Here is a 19,287-nt window from a genome sequence, read left to right on the forward strand (position 1 = left end):
GCACTTGCGTAAGGGCTAGAACATAGGTGGTCATTTCTTCAGTCATCTGATGAAACTGAACCCGTCTGGGAACCTGCAGGCTCCAAGGAGTTCTAAGAGGCCTGCCATAAAGAATCTCGGCGGGAGAGAGCCGGGCTGGTCCCGCAGGTGTAACCCGCAGCTGGAAGAGGGCAACGGGGAGCAACTTAAGCCATGTCAGTCCCGTGTCTGCTCTTAATTTAGCCAATTTAGTTTTGAGGGTCTGATTGTGTCTCTCAACCACCCCGGCTGCCTGCGGTCTGTAAGCACAGTGTAACTGCTGGCGTATGCCCAACTGGGAGCAAAACTCCTTGTTAATTTGTCCAATAAAATGAGGCCCATTATCAGAACTTAACTGAGCTGGTATACCGTACCGGGGAATGATTTCCCTCATCAAGACTTTAACCACAGTAGCAGCTTTACTATAGATAGTCGGATACGCCTCGACCCATCTGCTGAACACATCCACAATGACCAAAACATATTTGTAACATTGACACCTTTCCAACTCAATGTAATCCATTTGGAGCGTCTCAAAGGGACCACTGGGCAACGGGGTTTGCCCCTTCCCACAAGGGATACCTTTTCCGGTGTTATATTGCTGACAAATCAAACACCGATTACTGATACTTTGGGTCAACCCCTGCATTTCAGGGTGCCACCAAGTGTCCAGCAACAAATCACTAGTCCCTCGAGCCCCACAATGAGTTGCAAAGTGTACACATTCGATGACCCATAAAGCCAGTACATCAGACATACAAGTCTGATGTGCAGGCGTGGTCCATAAAGAGGAAACAGAATCATATGTACAACCTAACCGTTTCCACATTTGTTTATCACTCTCAGGAGCGTCCTCCTGTAACCTTATGACGTCTGGCATTGGCTTGTCAGAAGCAGACACATTCATAGTAGATCGTTTAGTCTGACTTAACATTTTAGGCACTTCACTTGCTGAATTTGTGCGGCTGTGCGCCCTGCACGATCTGCTCGTTCATTACCAACGTCAACTGGGGTTGTACCATTCGTGTGGGCAGCGCATTTAATAACGGAAATCTGCGCTGGCAGAAGGAGGGCCTGCAGTAGGTCATTAACTAAACCCCGGTGGGATATTTGACCACACATAATCATGTCAGGTTGTTCTGACGAAATGTCACTCAAATCGCCCCTTATTGTGGTAGTTTCCTGAATCAAGGCTAAACAGTCGTGGCCAGGTGCGTCTTCATGGACAGGGGGACCACTAAGAAAACAGGCTGGATTGATAGTGGTACAGTATTTAAATGTCAGACGTGGATTGTTCAAAAGGTATATCTCATACCTATTCTGACGAGCTGCGGTAAGATGCTGACCATTCGCCCCATATCCCTGGCATGGTACCGGTCATGGACCTGACGTGTAATATGAGGGCTTACCGAAGCTGACTGTGGCCATAAATGTGGTGATATTGTAACAAAATCGGCTGTACCTTCTTTTCCCGTGACTGTGGCTGTAACCTTGACTGGCCATTCGGTCTCAAGTAATGGCCGGTATTTGTCCTCCAACTCCCTGTTTCGTCCAGTTCTGTCATAGGCCAGGGTAACGTGATGCAGTGACTGTTCAATGTCTAACGTCCACCACTGGGGGGTGATAGAAATATAGCACTGTTGTCTCATCCTCCTCTTCGCTGATCCACCCACCCAAAGTCACTATATTGGAGCTCCTGCTGGTAAACTACCATTTCTGCCGCTTGTTGGGATCGCAGATCATCCTTTTTCATTACATACTCAGTCTTAACCTTTGTAACTGAGCCTCCTTCTTGGCCTACACCCTCCTTCCAGTAAAATCTGACTGCCCTTGCCATCTGGGAAGGGTCGTTCTCTGTCCAATTCATGTTATTACATTTCACAGCAGTAACCACAGAAGGTGGTAGGCAATGCATTAACATAGCACAGTATTGAGGGGAATTCTGACCATTTTGATACAGCAAATCGCCTGACTGCCCCCGGTAGATTTCATTAAAACGCCCCAGACATTCCTATGGCTCGTCAATCTTCCTAGGTTTTAGGTCTAAGATAACAGAAAGATTTATGGGCCTTTGAAATGTGCTATTCAACGCATTCAAGATCTGTGTCCTTCTTTTCTCTATTTGCTCTCTTTTTTTTTTTTAAACTTAAAAATGTTTGAAAATTCAAATTGAATTACTGCAACTTGCAAGCTTAGCTCTGATCTCAACTCAGAACTAAATTTACAATTTGCTTAACACAAACTTGTATAACATTTACAACTTAATTATTTCTTTATCTTAACAATTTTTCTTTTAACAAGTTTTTTTTCTGTTACATACACATAAGTATTAGCAAAATCAACTATCATCTCCAGATTGACACTTTTTAAAATGGTGTCCATGATCTTCTTTAAGTTTCTATTAATCTCCAGATAAAATGAGATAAACCTTATTTCAAGTAAGTAAAATTTAAGATTCTGGCAATTTCAATCAATTGCTTTCGAAAATAATAACTTTTATCAAAGAGGTGGAGAAACCCACTGGTTTCCTTTAATTAATTCAAAACGTAACTTTGCTGGTGTTCACTGACTCAAAGGAAAGGTATCCGATTACACTATGGCTGCTGCTGTTCTCTCAAAGCCTGAGTGAGAAGCACTGTCTGTTTTCAACTCCGCCTGCTGCTGTTAACCCTTTGAGAGACTTCTGCTTCAACCAATATGCAGCATTCCTCACAATCTCAACTAGACCTCGGAACTTTACAGTCCAAGGAGACAATTTTAGCTTAATCAACTATATATTTAAAACACTCACACATAGAGTTGAACCATCTTCAGATTTAAAAACAGTTATACTGGACTGAACCTCCATCTATTAAGTCACATCAGCCTCTGAACCCTGATAATAGACTGAACCTTCATTAATTAAGTCACATCAGCCTCTGAACCCTGATAATAGACTGAACCTTTATTATTTAAGTCCCATCAGCCTCTGAACCCTGATAATAGACTGAACCTTTATTATTTAAGTCCCATCAGCCTCTGAACCCTGATAATAGACTGAACCTTTATTATTTAAGTCCCATCAGCCTCTGAACCCTGATAATAGACTGAACCTTTATTAATTAAAGTCCCATCAGCCTCTGAACCCTAACCCAAGCCGAAACAACAATATGAAATCCCATCAATTAAAGTGCTAATCCCCAGACTGACCTGTGATTTCGTCGAGGCGGTCTTTCTGTGCCAACCGCGAGTGACCAGACTAATCAGACGATAAGAAGAGGGGAACAATCAATGCTGGTCGTTTTCCATTTCTACATTGAGGGCCCTTTGTTCCCGTCCTCCAGTTCATAATCAGTCTAATTCTGATTTCGCAGTTGGATCAGGATCGCCCAGAGAAATCCCGGTTTTCGGCACCAAATGTAGATCTCCAAATTTCTTTCTCTGTCAGTCTGGCCTCAATAAAAGTTGAGACGGATTCGCACGTAAACAGAAGTTATTTATTTAGCTTGCAAGCTTGAATCATCTTCCAGAAATGTAAGAGACATCCAGCTTCTTACATTCCAGAAAACGACTGAACTAAAAGACAAAGGGATCTCTGCAAAATCAATTCAAATGGTATCAAGTTTCACATACTCGACGGACATAGGTCAGCCTATGTCCCTCCTGACCTGTTCGATCTATTCTGATTGGCTCACTTCCAATCCCTTTCTCTGGCCCCTATCAATGAAGCATCACTCTCATAGACACACCTCTTCCTGCTTTTTCCATGCGGTCTCAAATTCCTTTGTCCCTAACTGCAAGAATCAAAGTGGCTTATTTCTACATTACATTAACTAGTAACTCTAAAGTAACTATTTTATATCACATTCGTCAGCGTAAAGAGCGATACGTGTGTAATGTTATTAAAATTGAATGTAAGAAAGTCAAGGGAATGTGTAACTCTGATGGAAATGTACAGTCAAGACAATTCAAAATGTTCTAGAATGTTTATGATAGATTTTATGAATAAAGTATATTTTTTTGAAAAAATAAAAAAATAAAAAAAATAAAGCCACAGTTGTACCCAACTTTAGTCTTTGTGCAATTGATCGTGCATCAATTTATTACAGTCAGATTTTCCACAGAATGGATATCTGAATTAAGCCCGATCGCCTGCAGCTGGATCCTCACTCGCCCAACGCCAGGAAAGACTTTACTCACTGGCTAGCATGCTTCGAAGCTTACATCAACGCTGCGTACCCCGTGCCAACGGAGGCTCAGAAGATAAACATCCTGTACTCCAGACTGAGCTCCAGCGTGTTCCCGTTGATCCAAGACACCACGACTTACACAAAAGCGATGGAATTCCTCAAAGAACACTACGCGCAGAAGGCGAACACGCTCTTCGCCAGGCATGTACTTGCCACCCGCTCGCAACTACCTGGTGAGTCCATCGAAGACTTCTGCCGGGCCCTAATTCCACTCGTCCGGGACTGTGACTGTCAGGCCGTCACGGTCGCCGAACACGCAAATCTCCTCATGCTCGATGCCTTCGTGATGGGGACTGCGTCGGACCGCATCCGAGAAGGATTGCTGGAAGGGGCCACGCTCGAACTGGCGGAGACGGAAACCTTGGCGCTCTCCATGACGGTCGTATCCCGTAACGTACAATCGTACCTCTCCTGCTGCGCTGCCCACCCTTCTACCCCTTCCTACCCCTCCTGGAACCCGCCGACGACCTCCTCAGCCGGGGCCCTGTCTTCGCAATATACCTGCGCCGCTCGCCGATCCGTGCACCCCGGGGGTCTCCGCTGCTACTTCTGCGGTCAGCAGAAGCATCCCCGCCAACACTGCCCCGCCCACACTGCAGTTTGTAAAGCCTGCAGTAAAAAGGGCCACTTTGCGGCTGTGTGCCAGGCCCATGCAGTCGCTGCGATCACGCCCGCTATTGCCCCCTCCCCCACGCCAGGCGCACAATGGGAGCCGCCATTTTCTCCTCCCAGGCCAATGTGCGACCAATGGGCGCCGCCATCTTGTCCCGACCCCGCAATGTGCGCACCATGGGCACCGCCATCTTGTTCCCCACAGGGTCCCCGGACATCCCGACATCGGAACCGCACCCACTCGCCACCCGAAGCATCCGATGGCTACCCGCAGCTCGCTTCGATGATGTTGGACCAATCTCGCACGCACAACCTGGCCATCGTGTCGACGACGGTTAAAATCAACGGCCACGCGACCTCGTGCCTGCTGGACTCCGGGAGCACCGAAAGCTTTGTTCACCCAGATACGGTAAGGCGCTGCTCCCTCGCGGTCCACCCTGCCAATCAAAGGATATCCCTAGCCTCCGGATCCCACTCCGTCCCGATCTGAGGATTTTGTACAATCACCCTCGCGGCCCAGGGCGTAGAATTTAGCAACTTCCGCCCCTATGTCCTTCCTAATCTCTGCGCTGCACTCCTGTTGGGCCTGGACTTCCAGTGCAACCTCCAGAGCCTCACTCTCAAATTCGGCGGGCCCTTACCCCCCCCCCTTACCGTTTGCGGCCTCGCGACCCTCAAGGTCGGTCCCCCCTCCCTTTTTGCCAATCAAACTGCGGATTGCAAGCCCGTTGCCACTAGGAGCAGATGGTACAACACCCAGGACAAGACCTTCATCAGGTCCGAAGTCCAGCAGCTGCTTAAGGAGGGTATTATCGAGGCCAGCAACAGCCCCTGGAGAGCCCCAGTGGTAGTGGTTAAAACTGGGGAGAAACACAGGATGGTCGTGGACTACAGCCAGACCATCAATCGGTACACGCAGCTCGACGCGTACCCCCTCCCACGTATATCTGATATGGTCAATCAGATTGCGCAGTACCGGGTCTTCTCAACAATTGACCTGAAATCCGCCTACCACCAGCTCCCCATCCGGAAGTCGGACCGGCCATACACTGCCTTTGCGGCGGACGGTCGCTTCTACCACTTCCTTAGGGTCGCTTTCGGTGTCACAAATGGGGTCTCGGTCTTCCAAAGAGAGATGGACCAAATGGTCGACCAGTACGGTTTGCGGGCCACCTTTCCGTACTTAGATAATGTCACCATCTGCGGCCATGACCAGCAGGACCACGATGCCAACCTCGATAAATTCCTCCGCACTGCCACTCTTCTCAACCTGACCTACAACAAAAAGAAGTGTGTGTTCAGCACGACCCGGTTATCCATTCTCGGCTATATAGTCCAAAATGGACTTCTCGGGCCCGGTCCCGAGCGCATGCGCCCCCTCATGGAACTTCCCCTCCCCCACTGCCCCAAGGCCCTCAAACGCTGCCTGGGGTTCTTTTCCTACTACACTCAGTGGGTCCCAAACTATGCGGACAAGGCCCGCCCACTCATTCAGTCCACCCAATTCCCCCTTGCCGCCGAGGCACAACATGCTTTTGCCCGCATCAGGGCAGACATAGCCAAGGCCGGGATGTGCGCAGTGGACGAGTCACTGCCTTTCCAAGTAGAAAGAGACGCTTCAGACGTCGCCCTTGCCGCCACTCTAAACCAGGCAGGCAGACCCGTGGCATTCATTTCCCGCACCCTTCATGCCTCTGAAATTCGACACTCATCCATCGAGAAGGAGGCCCAAGCTATCGTTGAAGCTGTGCGGCATTGGAGGTATTACCTGGCCGGTAAGAGATTCACTCTCCTCACTGACCAACGGTCGGTAGCCTTCATGTTCAATAACACACAGCGGGGCAAGATCAAAAATGATAAAATCTTGCGGTGGAGAATCGAGCTCTCCACCTATTACGAGATCTTGTATCGCCCGGGTAAACTCAACGGACCCCCAGACGCCCTCTCCCGAGGTACATGTGCCAGCGCACAAGTGGACCAACTCTGGGCCCTACACGACAGCCTTTGTCACCCGGGGGTCACTCGATTGTACCATCTGGTCAAAGCTCGCAATCTGCCCTACTCCATCGAGGACGTAAGGACAGTCACCAGGGACTGCCAGGTCTGTGCGGAATGCAAGCCGCACTTCTACCGGCTGGACCGTGCGCGCCTGGTGAAGGCTTCCCACCCCTTTGAACGCCTCAGCGTGGATTTCAAAGGGCCCCTCCCCTCCACCGACCGTAACACGTACATTCTCAGTGTGATTGAGGAGTACTCCAGATTCCCCTTCGCCATCCCATGCCCCGATATGACGTCTGCCACCGTCATCAAGGCCCTCAGCACCACCTTCGCTCTGTTCGGTTTCCCCGCCTACATCCACAGTGACAGGGGATCCTCATTCATGAGCGATGAGCTGCGTCAGTTCCTGCTCAGCAGGGGTATAGCCTCCAGCAGGACGACCAGCTACAACCCCCAGGGAAACGGGCAAGTAGAACGGGAGAATGGGACTGTTTGGAGGGCTGTCCAGCTGGCCCTACGGTCCAGGAACCTCCCAGCCTCTTGCTGGCAGGAGGTCCTCCCTGACGCTCTGCACTCCATCCGGTCACTATTGAGCACCGCCACTAATAACACACCCCATGAACGTGTTTTTACCTTCCCCAGGAAGTCCACATCCGGTGTATCGCTCCCGACGTGGCTCGTTGCTCCAGGACCGGTCCTTCTCCGTAGGCACGTCCGACTCCACAAGGCGGACCCCTTGGTGGACAGGTATCCCCTGCTCCACGCCAACCCTCAATATGCCTACGCTGAGTTCCCCGATGGCCGCCAAGATACTGTCTCACTCAGGGACCTCAGGTTCCACCCCGCCCCACCTCCCACCGCGCCTTCAATATTGACCCCACCAGACCAACCCCCCTCCCCTTTTCCGTACAAGAGGACGAAGAGGACTTCGGCACACTCCCGGCGTTCCCTGATGACTGGCCAGCATCAGCACTGCCACCACTGCCATTGGTGCCACCGCCAGCACTGACTTCGCCGCCACCGTTACGTCGCTCCCAACGAAGCACCAAAGCACCGGACCGGCTGAACCTTTGACGGACTCCGGATCGTCAACATGGACTTTTCTTTCCCCACCACTGTACATAATTGCACTAATTGTATATAGTTTCACATCACCCCCGCCGGACTCATTTTTAACAGGGGTGAATGTGGTGATCCACTGTAATAGGAGATGTAAGGTAGGACCTGCACCACAGGTTCACTGGCAGCTCCTGCCGGATGGCTCTGCCCAGGGAGAACTGTATAAATATGCATGACCTCCAGTGCCCTGCCATTTCGCCAGCTGCAGCAGGAGGCCACGCATCTGAGTGCAATAAAGCCACAGTTGTACCCAACTTTAGTCTTTGTGCAATTGATCGTGCATCACTAAGTTCACCTGTTAAAGCAACCTCTGGCAATTTAACAGTGGAAGTCATCATTACTGCAGAGGCAATTCTGCAACCTCACCACCTTTACAATGCAATACCTTGACTTCAACACATCAGGCCTGCATCAAATATGGACTAATCTTGATTTGCATTTATAAATATCATTTTATCTTCATTTGTAATTATATTTGTGTATGCTTAGTAACTTCATATTTTCTTAAATAACGTCCAGGGTGAAAAAATCTTTTCTAAGAAAAAATGTTTTACTTCTGGCTAATTTTAAATTGAATTCCTCACTCCACAGGTTAGAAAATACACACACATACAAAGATATTGTTCACTTTGGAAAAATATTTCTTGTCCGTGTTAACTCGGGGCTCGGGTCTAGAATTATCACTATTGTTATCTTTATTATTGTCACAAGTAGGCTTACATTAACACTGCAATGAAGTTACTATGAAAAGCCCCTAATCTACACACTACGGCGCCTGTTCGGGTACACTGAGGAAGAATTTAGGATGGCCAATTCACCTAACAAACACATCTTTTGGGACTTGTGGGAGGAAACAGGAGCACCCGGAGGAAACCCACACAGACACGGGGAAAACGTGCAAACTCCGCAGACAGTGACCCAAGACGGAAATGGAACCTGGGACCCTGGTGCTGTGAAGTAACAGTGCTAACCAATGTGCTATCATTGTGTATGTGGGAGCAACACTCTCTCTCCATTGCGGGAAAGAACCAGGGCAACAGGTGTTAGGCATTCTTGCTGTTGCGGTATGTGGTGCAGGTCTGGCCAATTTCTCAATCTTGAGTTGCGACAAACGCCTGAGCTACCTTCCAAATTATCTGAAGGTCAAAATGGACCGCAGTCACAGGGACAGGATGTACAAACCTCTAGATAAAGGGGTAAAAAACATGCCCACCATCCCCCTAATCCTTTTTGTGTGTGGCTGCATCAAGCTGTGCGTAGATCCTCGGTACAGGAACACTAAATGCTGAGGTTCTACCTGTTCTAGGTGTTGCAAAGGACAGGTCTGGCCTCACTACCACGGAACGCTTGGACAGTGCTGTCCCTCATTGAAAAATGTATGCACAGAAACACCTTTGACAGCAAGTCCATCAAGCAGTGGTCTGCATGTAACATCAGAGGCCCTGCAGGAAAAGGAGACGTTGGATCATGTCAGAAATTCTTTACGGATAAAGTATATTTTTGCAACAAAAATACTTCTGCCCCCCCCCCCCCCCCCCCCATAGTCCTAATGCCAGTTTCAAGAGGTGGCTGCTGCTGGGATTAGAGCCAATTCCCCAAAAAGGTTATGGAAACATGAAAGGTTATGGGCAGCACGGTAGCATTGTGGATAGCACAATTGCTTCACAGCTCCAGGGTCCCAGGTTCGATTTCCGGCTTGGGTCACTGTCTGTGCGGAGTCTGCACATTCTCTCCGTGTGTGCGTGGGTTTCCTCCGGATGCTCCTGTTTCCTCCCAGTCCAAAGATGTGCAGGTTAGGTGGATTGGCCATGCTAAATTGCTCTTAGTGTCCACAATTGCCCTTAGTGTTGGGTGGGGCGACTGTATTATGGGGATAGGATGGAGGTGTGGACCTTGGGTAGGATGCTCTTTCCAAGAGCCGGTGCACACCCGATGGGCCGAATGGCCTCCTGCTGCACTGTAAATTCTATGATTTTCTATGAAACCAGGGGTTGGATTCTCTGCCCCCCGATTGTGAAATCGCGTTCGGCGATGGGGCGAAGAATCCGTTTTCATGCATGAAATCGGGACCAGCGCCGGTTTTGCAATTCTCCGCCCCCTTAAAATCGGCATACTCCCGAGTATCCACCGCCTCAGGGCTTTGCCTGAGGCCCGCCCCGCGATGCTCCATTGCCGACCGGCTGAATTCCCGACGCGTGTTTCTAACATGGTCCCGCCGTCCGTGATCCTCGCGTGGCGGCTGCGGACTCAGTCCGGGGCCGTCACAGTCGGGGAGGGCCGATCGGCGGGCGGGGGGGTGGGGGGGACTTCATTCGGGGCTTGGGGCAATGTGTGCGGGCGGTCCGGGGTTCGAGAGCGGTCGGTGTGGGCACTATTTTGCCGGTCCAGGTCCGCAGGCTGAGTCTGCCATGGAGCACGGCGCAGCCGCTGGAGGCCACCGCCATCGTGCGCGGCCTCTGACCCAGACGTGGGGGGGGGGGGGGCATATCGGCAACTAGAGCTGCGAGCTCTACAATAACCGCCTGCTAGCCCCCAGCAAAACGGGGAATCTGTGGCCTTTTGACACCAGCTTTTCTGGGGTATAAGACCACAGTTTTCCCAACGGCGTGGTGACATAGTCCCAAAAACGGACGGGGGCGCGCGGGGGAGTGTCTGGGGCGTGCGCGCGGTGTGTCGGGGGCGCGCGGCGGGTCGGGGCCGCGCGGGTGAGGGTGTCGGGGGCGAGCGGCGGGTCGGGCGCGCGGGGGAGGGTGTCGGGGCGCGCGGGGGAGGGTGTCGGGGGCGCGCGGGGGGAGGGTGTCGGGGGCGCGCGGGGGGAGGGTGTCGGGGGCGCGCGGGGGAGGGTGTCGGGGGCGCGCGGGGGGAGGGTGTCGGGGGCGCGCGGGGGAGGGTGTCGGGGGCGCGCGGGGGAGGGTGTCGGGGGCGCGCGGGGGGAGGGTGTCGGGGGCGCGCGGGGGGGAGGGTGTCGGGGGTGCGTTTCGCTTTTGCATCCCGTGTGTGAGGTGCCGCCAAGAAGCCTGTCTCCGGCTGAAGAGGCCACACTATGAACTCAGCGCCGGTTTGTGTGGCGGTGCTGCTGGCTCTAACTGCTTCCACTCTATCGTCTTCCGTCTCCGGTGGGTCTCTCTTGGCTTTTGTTTAGTTTCGCTTGATTATAAAGTCCCCAAGTGGAACGACAATCTCCATGACAGGACAGTTGGGCGTAGTTTTAAATTTATCTCCGATAAAAGGTACAGGAGACGCATTTTTTATTGGGGGATTTGGAAGGACATTGTGATACCAGTGCTGACAAAACATCGATGTTGGAGGTTTGGTGTTTTCGTGAAAAGTATTCAGCCAACTTTTTGAGGGAGGGAAGGCCATGGTGGCGTTGTGTCATCTCCCTCTCACCTTTCCATCATTGCTTTGTCAGTCAGTCAGTTTTCACACGGACAGGCGGAAGGATTGCAGGCCATGATAAATTGCCCTTAGTGTTGGGTGGGGTTACTGGGTTATGGGGATAGGGTGGAAGTGTTGACCTTTGGGGTAGGGTGCTCTTTCCAAGGGCCGGTGCGGACTCGATGGGCCAAATGGACTCCTGCACTGTAAATTCTATGATTATCCACTTCAGTTCATAGTGTTGATAAATATATTTGTAGCACGAAAGGTTGTCCTATACGTGCATTTTATGCTACTGCTCATTTATGCCTCTAATATTTTCAAATGAGTGTTTCAAGGTGATAACATTTCATACCAACAGTTAAGATCACATAGTTATTTGCAGTGCACATCTAAGGCCATGTTAAAAAAATTATTTTTGGACAAAGTTGATTTGTGTAAATGAAGTCATAAATGTTCATGTTTTCAGTGTAAACCAGTAATGCTATTTATGCCATAAATATTTCCCAAATTATTTTAACTGTATTTACTGGACTATCAGATGCCACCAGAGTATAAAATACATCAGGTTTTAAAGGAAATTTTAGGAAATACTTGGATTCAACCCAAAAGAGACACGGCCAATTTTAGTGGATTTCCACCCCCCTCCCTCCAGGAAAAAGTGTGTCTCACAGTTCAGCAAATACAGTAGACATTTTGAATCAAAACTAATGTAATCATGAGTCTGTACTAAGATTTTCTAAAAGAACAACCTGTTAGTTCCGCTTGACAATTTCCCTATAGCCCAGCATTGTTTATCCTTTTTAAGTAGAGATCCAATTCCACTTTAAAAGTTACTATTGAGTCTGCTTTTCAGACTTTCAGGCAGTGCATCCTAGATCGCAACAATTTACTGAGGTAAAATAAATCTTGTTTCCCACTGGCGTTTTGACGATTATCGTCTATCTGTGTCCTCGAGGAAACCGAAATAAATATTTTTTCCCTAGCAATGTCTCAAAATTTGAACATCGCTATTAAATACCCTTTTTTAATGATTCTTTGTAACATCCTCTTCTACGGAGACAAATCCCAACTTCTCTAGCCTCTTGAGATAACTGAAGCCTCTCGTCCTTGGCGCCATTCTACTAAATCTTTCTAAGGCCAGGAGCTTAATATCTATTATTTCATTTAAGTTCCTTTTCCTCTTTATGTTATACCACAATCTTGGAATTGGTAAATTATTAGGTATAGATTTATTCAATGTAGAAAATAACATGTTTTGATAGTCACGTTTTTGGTATGAACAGCACATAAAATTACATTTTCTAAATGTTCTAGTTTTCATTTCTGGTTACATGGTTATTAGGGCTATAAATAGACATGATTATAGATTATTGTAATTGTGTTATGTCATTTTACATAGTGTTATTTATGTTAACATGAAATTAAATATGCTTTGTACAATATACAAATGTATATTGAATTCATAAAGGTAAACTAGTCTCACCAATAAGCTCTCATAAAACAAAAATAAAACACTTTTGTGCTAGATTCAACTAGTTTTCTCTCGAGCACAAAGCAGAACTAAAATTATTTGGTTGTCTAGCTAGTAAGATTGCAGTGTCAACAGCTGTAGACCACTGAGCCAGAAATATAAACCTGGCAAATTATTAAAAGCAATTATGTTTGTTATTTTTTTGATGCATTATACTATTTTACTACAGTTTTGCATCAAAGGATTATTTTTTTTGTAGTTGGGTAAACAGTACTTGGATACTATGGAGTAGCATTAATTTATTCTCTGTCCAGCCTTGGGTTGAAAAGTGCCAAGGAACATTGGTACCACGCAAGTGTCAGGTAATGACCATCTCCATAGAAACAAGAGAAAATCTAACCACCGTTCCTTGACATTCAGTGGCATTACCATTGCTGAATCCCCACCATCAACATCCTGGGGAGTTACCATTGACCAGAAATTGAACTAGACTAGCCATATCAATGTTGTGGCTACAAGAGCAGCTCAAGAGGCTAGGAAACCTGCAGCGAGCAACTCGCCTACTGACTCCACAAAGCCTGTCCACCGCCTACAAGGCATAAGTCAGTAATACGAAGTCTTACAACACCAGGTTAAAGTCCAACAGGTTTGTTTCGATGTCACTAGCTTTCGGAGCGCTGCTCCTTCCTCAGGTGAATGAGGAAGGAGCAGCGCTCCGAAAGCTAGTGACATCGAAACAAACCTGTTGGACTTTAACCTGGTGTTGTAAGACTTCGTACTGTGCTCACCCCAGTCCAACGCCGGCATCTCCACATCAAGTCAGTAGTGTGATGGAATACTCCCCACTTGCCTGGATGAGTACAGCTTCAACAACATTCCACAAGACCATCACCACCCAGGACAAAACAGCCTGCTTCATTGGTACCACTTCCACAAACATTCACTCCCTCCACCAGTGACGCACCGTCGCGCAGTGTGTACCATCTACGAGATGCACTGCAGGAACTCACCCAAGGGTCCTTGGGGAGCAACTTCCAAACACATGACAGCTACCAGTTACCATCTAGAAAGACAAGGGCAGCAGATACATGGGAACACCACGACCTGGAAGTTCCCCTCCAAGTCGCTCACAATCCTGACTTGGAAATATATTGTCATTCCTTCGCTGTCGCTGGGTTTAAATCCTGGAGCTCCCTCTGGGCCATATTGGAGCCTCTTGTTCGGTCATTATAAGATTCGCAAACATCATGTCCATTTATATTGTGTCTTTATTTTAGAAAAAAATATCCCAGAATGCTTTTGAATTTAGATCCACATTATCCAGCACAAGCCTGACCTATCTTGGGATTTTCATCAAAAAGATGCCATTGCAACACTGAATTATTTTAATATTTTCTTAAAACAAAAAAAAACATACTTTCATAGCATACTTCAGAGGGACACTGTCTTTGAAACGTCTAGGATTACTTTTTTTGTTAAATAAGAGCTGGTCAAGATGATATGCACAAGTGATCTCAGAACAGTTTTTTGTGACATTTGTAAGTGAGCAAAAAAGAGTTTCTGAAACACACCGACAAAATAATGTACTTTTTGTGAGACCTTTACAGCAGCTGTATTTCCAGAACTGTCAACCAGGTGAATAACAACAGTCCAGCAAGTTTTGTTTGGCTCTGGTAGTTATTGGCAACGTCCAAATCTTCACCTCGTTACTTTTATTCAGAAAAACATCGGTTAAATTAGTTCATTAATGGTAGATGTGCAAAAGATAAATAAATCATGTCTGACAATCTTCTTTGAAGAAATGGAGAAGATTGATGTTGTGCAATTGGGCACTTTTTAAAACGAAGTCCACGTGAGAGTATAAAAGTTGGAACCTACGTAATTTTGAGGGCAGTGGCAGTGTAGATCTGCAATTGACTTAAGGGATCAAAAGCCAAGATTAGTGATGAACAGTTGTTTTTCAGACAGGAGGGCAGTATACACTGTGCCCCCAATCTATTTAATATATATTAACTACCTAGATTGGGTATAAATAGCGTGTTTTCAAAGTTTGCAGCTGATCCAAAACTCTGAAATGTACAAGACCATGAAATATTATCATAGAATCATAGATTTACAGTGCAAAAGGAGGCCATTCAGTCCATCGAGTCTGCACAAGCCCTTGGAAAGAGCACCCTACTTAAGCTCACACCTCCATCCTATACCAGTAACCCCATCTAACCTTTGTTTTGGACACTAAGGGCAATTTAGCATGGCCAATCCACCTAACCTGCACATCTTTGGACTGTGGGAGGAAACCAGAGCACCCGGAGGAACCCACGCAGACACTGGGAGAACGTGCAGACTCCGCACAGACAGTGACCCAAGCCAGGAATCAAACGTGGGATCCTGGAGCTGTGAAGCAACAGTGCTAACCACTGTACTACTGTGCCGCCCACATATTGTGGAAGGTTTCAGTAGGATATATACTGGTGAAATGGCAGATTACATTTAATGCAAAGAGGGTTTTCATCATGGAATGTGGTTATCACTGACATGGTCAGCATTTAGTGCCTCTTGCTAATTGCCCTTTATCCGGTGGCCACGTTCTTAAGCCACTAGAATCCTTGTATAGGTGCACCCACTGCTGGGTAGGGGCCGGAACCTTTTGTGACAATGGAAGGAAAAATCAGATCACAACGATGAACTTCCTGTTTTCCTCTGCCTTCCTGACCCTATGCTATTTTTGTGACGTTCTTGTGAGTTGAGGATGCCTTAAATGCAGAATGCACATGCACCTCTTCCGAGGTAAAGGCCCTTATTGTGAGAATCACAGGAAAATTGCATTTTAACCACCGCGTTGCACCTGCCATGGATCTGAGCGCGTCAGTTAAATAGCGGGAGTTTGCTATGTAACCAGCTCGCTCCCGATGGCGATCGGGATCATGCCCAAATATGGTGGCACAGTGGTTAGCACTGCTGCCTCAGCTCCAGGGTCCCAGGTTCAATTCCGGCCTCAGGTGACTGTATGGAATTTGCACTTTCTCCCCGTGTCTGCGTGGGTTTCCTCCCACTGTCCAAAGATGTGCAGGTTAGGTGGATTGGCCATGCTAAATTGCTCCTTAGTGTCCAGAATGTTAGGTGGTGTTCCTGGATTACGGGGATAAGGTGGAGGTGTGGGCTTACACTCGATGACCTCCTTCTGCATTGTAAATTCTATGATTCTATAATAGCGAGCATATCATTAACCATCCTTTGCATTCATTTCCATCTCATCAACAACATTAATGTCGAATGCAACGGCTTGCTCGTAATTAACAGCTTCCCAGTGAGAAATTACATGGACGCCGTTTTGTTTTACTTTTAAAAAAAAAATATGAAGCTGGCGCAATGGCTGCCGAGGGGAAGAGATGTGTGTCGCTATTTCCATCTTCCACATGCAGCTCAAGGACACTCAAGCTGCTGCCCCAGTGCTCGGACAAGTGGGGACCCTCGGGGGTTTGTTGGGGGTCTGAAGCGTTCCAGGCTGAGCCCTGTTCGTGGTTCTATACTGATGGTTACTTTAACTCCCTTTGACTATGAGCAGCCTTTAGCTTCACAGCTGAAGGCTACTGCTAATGAGGAATTGGCCTTGTGAGTTGTGAGAGCACTTCCCAGCTGCAGGTTATGTTTGCTGCTTGCTCCTGTTGGTGACTTGCAAACGTCTGGAGGCTACTGCAGCTGAGAGTTTGTTTGCTGCTTATTGCTGCCCTTTCTGATTGATGCCTCTTCCATTTGGGCTTACTTGCTGCTTTCTGAATGGAGGGAAGGAAGAAATGGGTAGTTGCCTTTCGGTCCCTTTTTGGATTGGATTGGATTTGTTTATTGTCACGTGTACTGAGGTACAGTGAAAAGTATTTTTCTGCGAGTAGCTCAACAGATCATTAAGTACATGAAAGAAAGGAAAATACATAATAGGGCAACACAAGTTATACAATGTAACTATATAAACACCGGCATCGGGTGAAGCATACAGGGGTGCAATGTTACTGAGGTTAGTCCATAAGAGGGTCATTTAGGAGTCTGGTAAAAGCGGGGAAGAAGCTGTTTTTGAGTCTTGTTTGTGCGAGTTCTCAGACTTTTGTGTCTCCAGCCTGGTGGAAGAAGTTGGAAGAGTGAGTAAGCCGAGTGGGAGGGGTCTTTGATTATGCCGCCCGCCTTCCCCAGGCAATGGGAGGTGGAGATGGAGTCAAGGATGGGAGGCGGGTTCGTGTGATGAACTGGGCTGTGTTCACGACTCTCTGAAGTTTCTTGCGGTCTTGGGCAGAGCAGCTGCCATACCAGGCTATGATGCAGCCAGATAGGATGCTTTCTATGGTGCATCTGCAAACGTTGGTAAGAGTTAATGTGGACATGCCAAATTTCCTTAGTTTCCTGAGGAAGTATAGGCGCTGTTGTGCTTTCTTGGTGGTAGCGTCAACGTGGGTGGACCAGGACAGATTTTTGGAGATGTGTACCCCTAGGAATTTGAAACTGCTAACCATCTTGGGGCAGCACGATAGCACAATGGCTTCACAGCGCCAGGATCCCAGGCTTGATTCCCCGCTGGGTCACTGTCTGTGTGGAGTCTGCACATTCTCCCCTTGTGTGTGTGGGTTTCCTCCGGATGCTCCGATTTCCTCCCACAGTCCAAAGATGTGCAGGTTAGGTGGACTGGCGATGCTAAATTGCCCGTAGTGTTGGGTGGGGTTACTGGATTATGGGGATAAGGTGGAAGTATGGACCTTGGGTGGGGTGCTCGTTCCAAGAGCCGGTGCAGACTCGATGGGCCAAATGTCCTCCTTCTGCACTGTAGATTCTATGATACCATCCAAAGCTGCAGACTGGCTGTCCGACCTCTCAGAATCTCTGCAAATGGAGAAAATCAAATTCGCCATCCGAGGGTCCGACGACAGCTTCCACAGAATGTGGAGCCATTCACCCAATTGTTCCGGGACCTGTTTGTGGCCAACAAACAAGCAGAAGAATAGCCAGATAACCAAGAATCAGGGGAAAGTAGCCAAGGCATGAGAGGGAGGGATTGACCTGGGGGAGGGGCAGCTAAACCTAAGAGAAAAGAAAGGCGAACCACAGGAGAAGGGGAGGGAGGGTGGGGGGGGGAAGAGTGAGGAGACAGGGAACAGTAGAAGGGAACCAGAGAGGTGGAGAGGGGGGGGGGGGGGGAGAAAGGCAGGTGAATGATAGCCAGAAGGAGGGCACGGGAAACGATAACAAACTTGGCATCTATAGGGACAGAGAGCAAGTAAAATCCGGGCAAAAGATGGGACGACCGGCTGAAGCGGAGGTGAACGCGAGACGACAACGGCAGCAAAATCCGTCCGGGGGAAGCAAGTGACAACGCCAACACCAGACCCATTCGCGTATTGCCTCTGTAATTGTTTCTCCGGCACCCATATGTATGTGTACCTCCCCAGTTTCTCTCTCCCCACAAACAGATGCCTACTTGTGTGTTAAAAATAATATTACCAATTGTACAGAGTTGCTGCTGTTGAGCTGGTGCATAATACCGATTGTATAAGGTACGCCAAGCTTCTGTCGCAACACGACGGACTTGCTACAGAAACTCAGCACCCATGGACCAGTTGAACCAGGAACATTCCTCGTCACAATGGACGTCTCGGCATTCTACACCAGCATCCCCCATGACAACGGCATTGCTGCAACAGCCTCAGTACTCAGCACCGACAACTGCCAATCTCCAGACGCAATTCTGCAACTCATCCGCTTCACTCTGGATCACAACGTCTTCACCTTCGACAACAAGTTCTTCATCCAGGCGCACGGAACAGCCATGGGGACCAAATTTGCAGCCCAATACGCCAACATCTTCATGCACAAGTTTGAACAAGACCTACTCACCGCTCAGGACCTTCAACCGACGTTATACACCAGATACATCGATGACATTTTTTTCCTTTGGACCCACGGCGAAGAATCACTGAAACGACTACACGATGACATTAATAAGTTCCATCCAACCATCAGACTCACCATGGACTACTCTCCAAAATCAGTTGCACTCTTGGACACACTCGGCTCCATCAAGGACGGTCACCTCAGCACTTTGCTTTACCGCAAACCCACGGATAACCTCACGATGATCAACTTCTCCAGCTTCCACCCTAAACACATTAAAGAAACCAGCCCCTCTGGACAAGCTCTCCGTAAACACAGGATCTGCTCAGACGAAGAGGAGCACAACAGACATCTACAGATGTTGAAAGATGCCCTCGTACGATCGGGATATGGCGCTCGACTCATCGATCGACAGTTCCAACGCGTCACAGCAAAAAAACGCACCGACCTCCTCAGAAGACAAACATGGGACACAACCGACAGACTTCGTCGTCCAGTACTTCCCCGGAGCGGAGAAACTACGACATCTTCTTCACAGCCTTCAACACGTCATCGATGAAGATGAACATCTTGCCAAGGTCATCC

The 19,287-nt window shown here is 48.3% G+C and overlaps 1 protein-coding gene across 2 annotated transcripts in view; it reads left to right on the top strand.

Annotated features, from left to right (window-relative positions):
* The first annotated feature begins 10,935 nt into the window (after window positions 1-10,935).
* The window catches only part of LOC140391651 (porimin-like), a 44,700-nt gene continuing 36,348 nt past the window's right edge, over window positions 10,936-19,287 (top strand). The window contains exon 1 of one of the 2 annotated variants that reach the window (XM_072476345.1): window positions 10,936-11,092. In XM_072476345.1, coding sequence (XP_072332446.1) covers window positions 11,020-11,092 — 73 coding nt within the window. In that variant the 5' untranslated portion in view covers window positions 10,936-11,019. The other variant, XM_072476346.1, reaches the window with a different exon arrangement.

This window comes from Scyliorhinus torazame, chromosome 15 (assembly GCF_047496885.1).
Source record: "Scyliorhinus torazame isolate Kashiwa2021f chromosome 15, sScyTor2.1, whole genome shotgun sequence".
Taxonomy (NCBI): domain Eukaryota; kingdom Metazoa; phylum Chordata; class Chondrichthyes; order Carcharhiniformes; family Scyliorhinidae; genus Scyliorhinus; species Scyliorhinus torazame.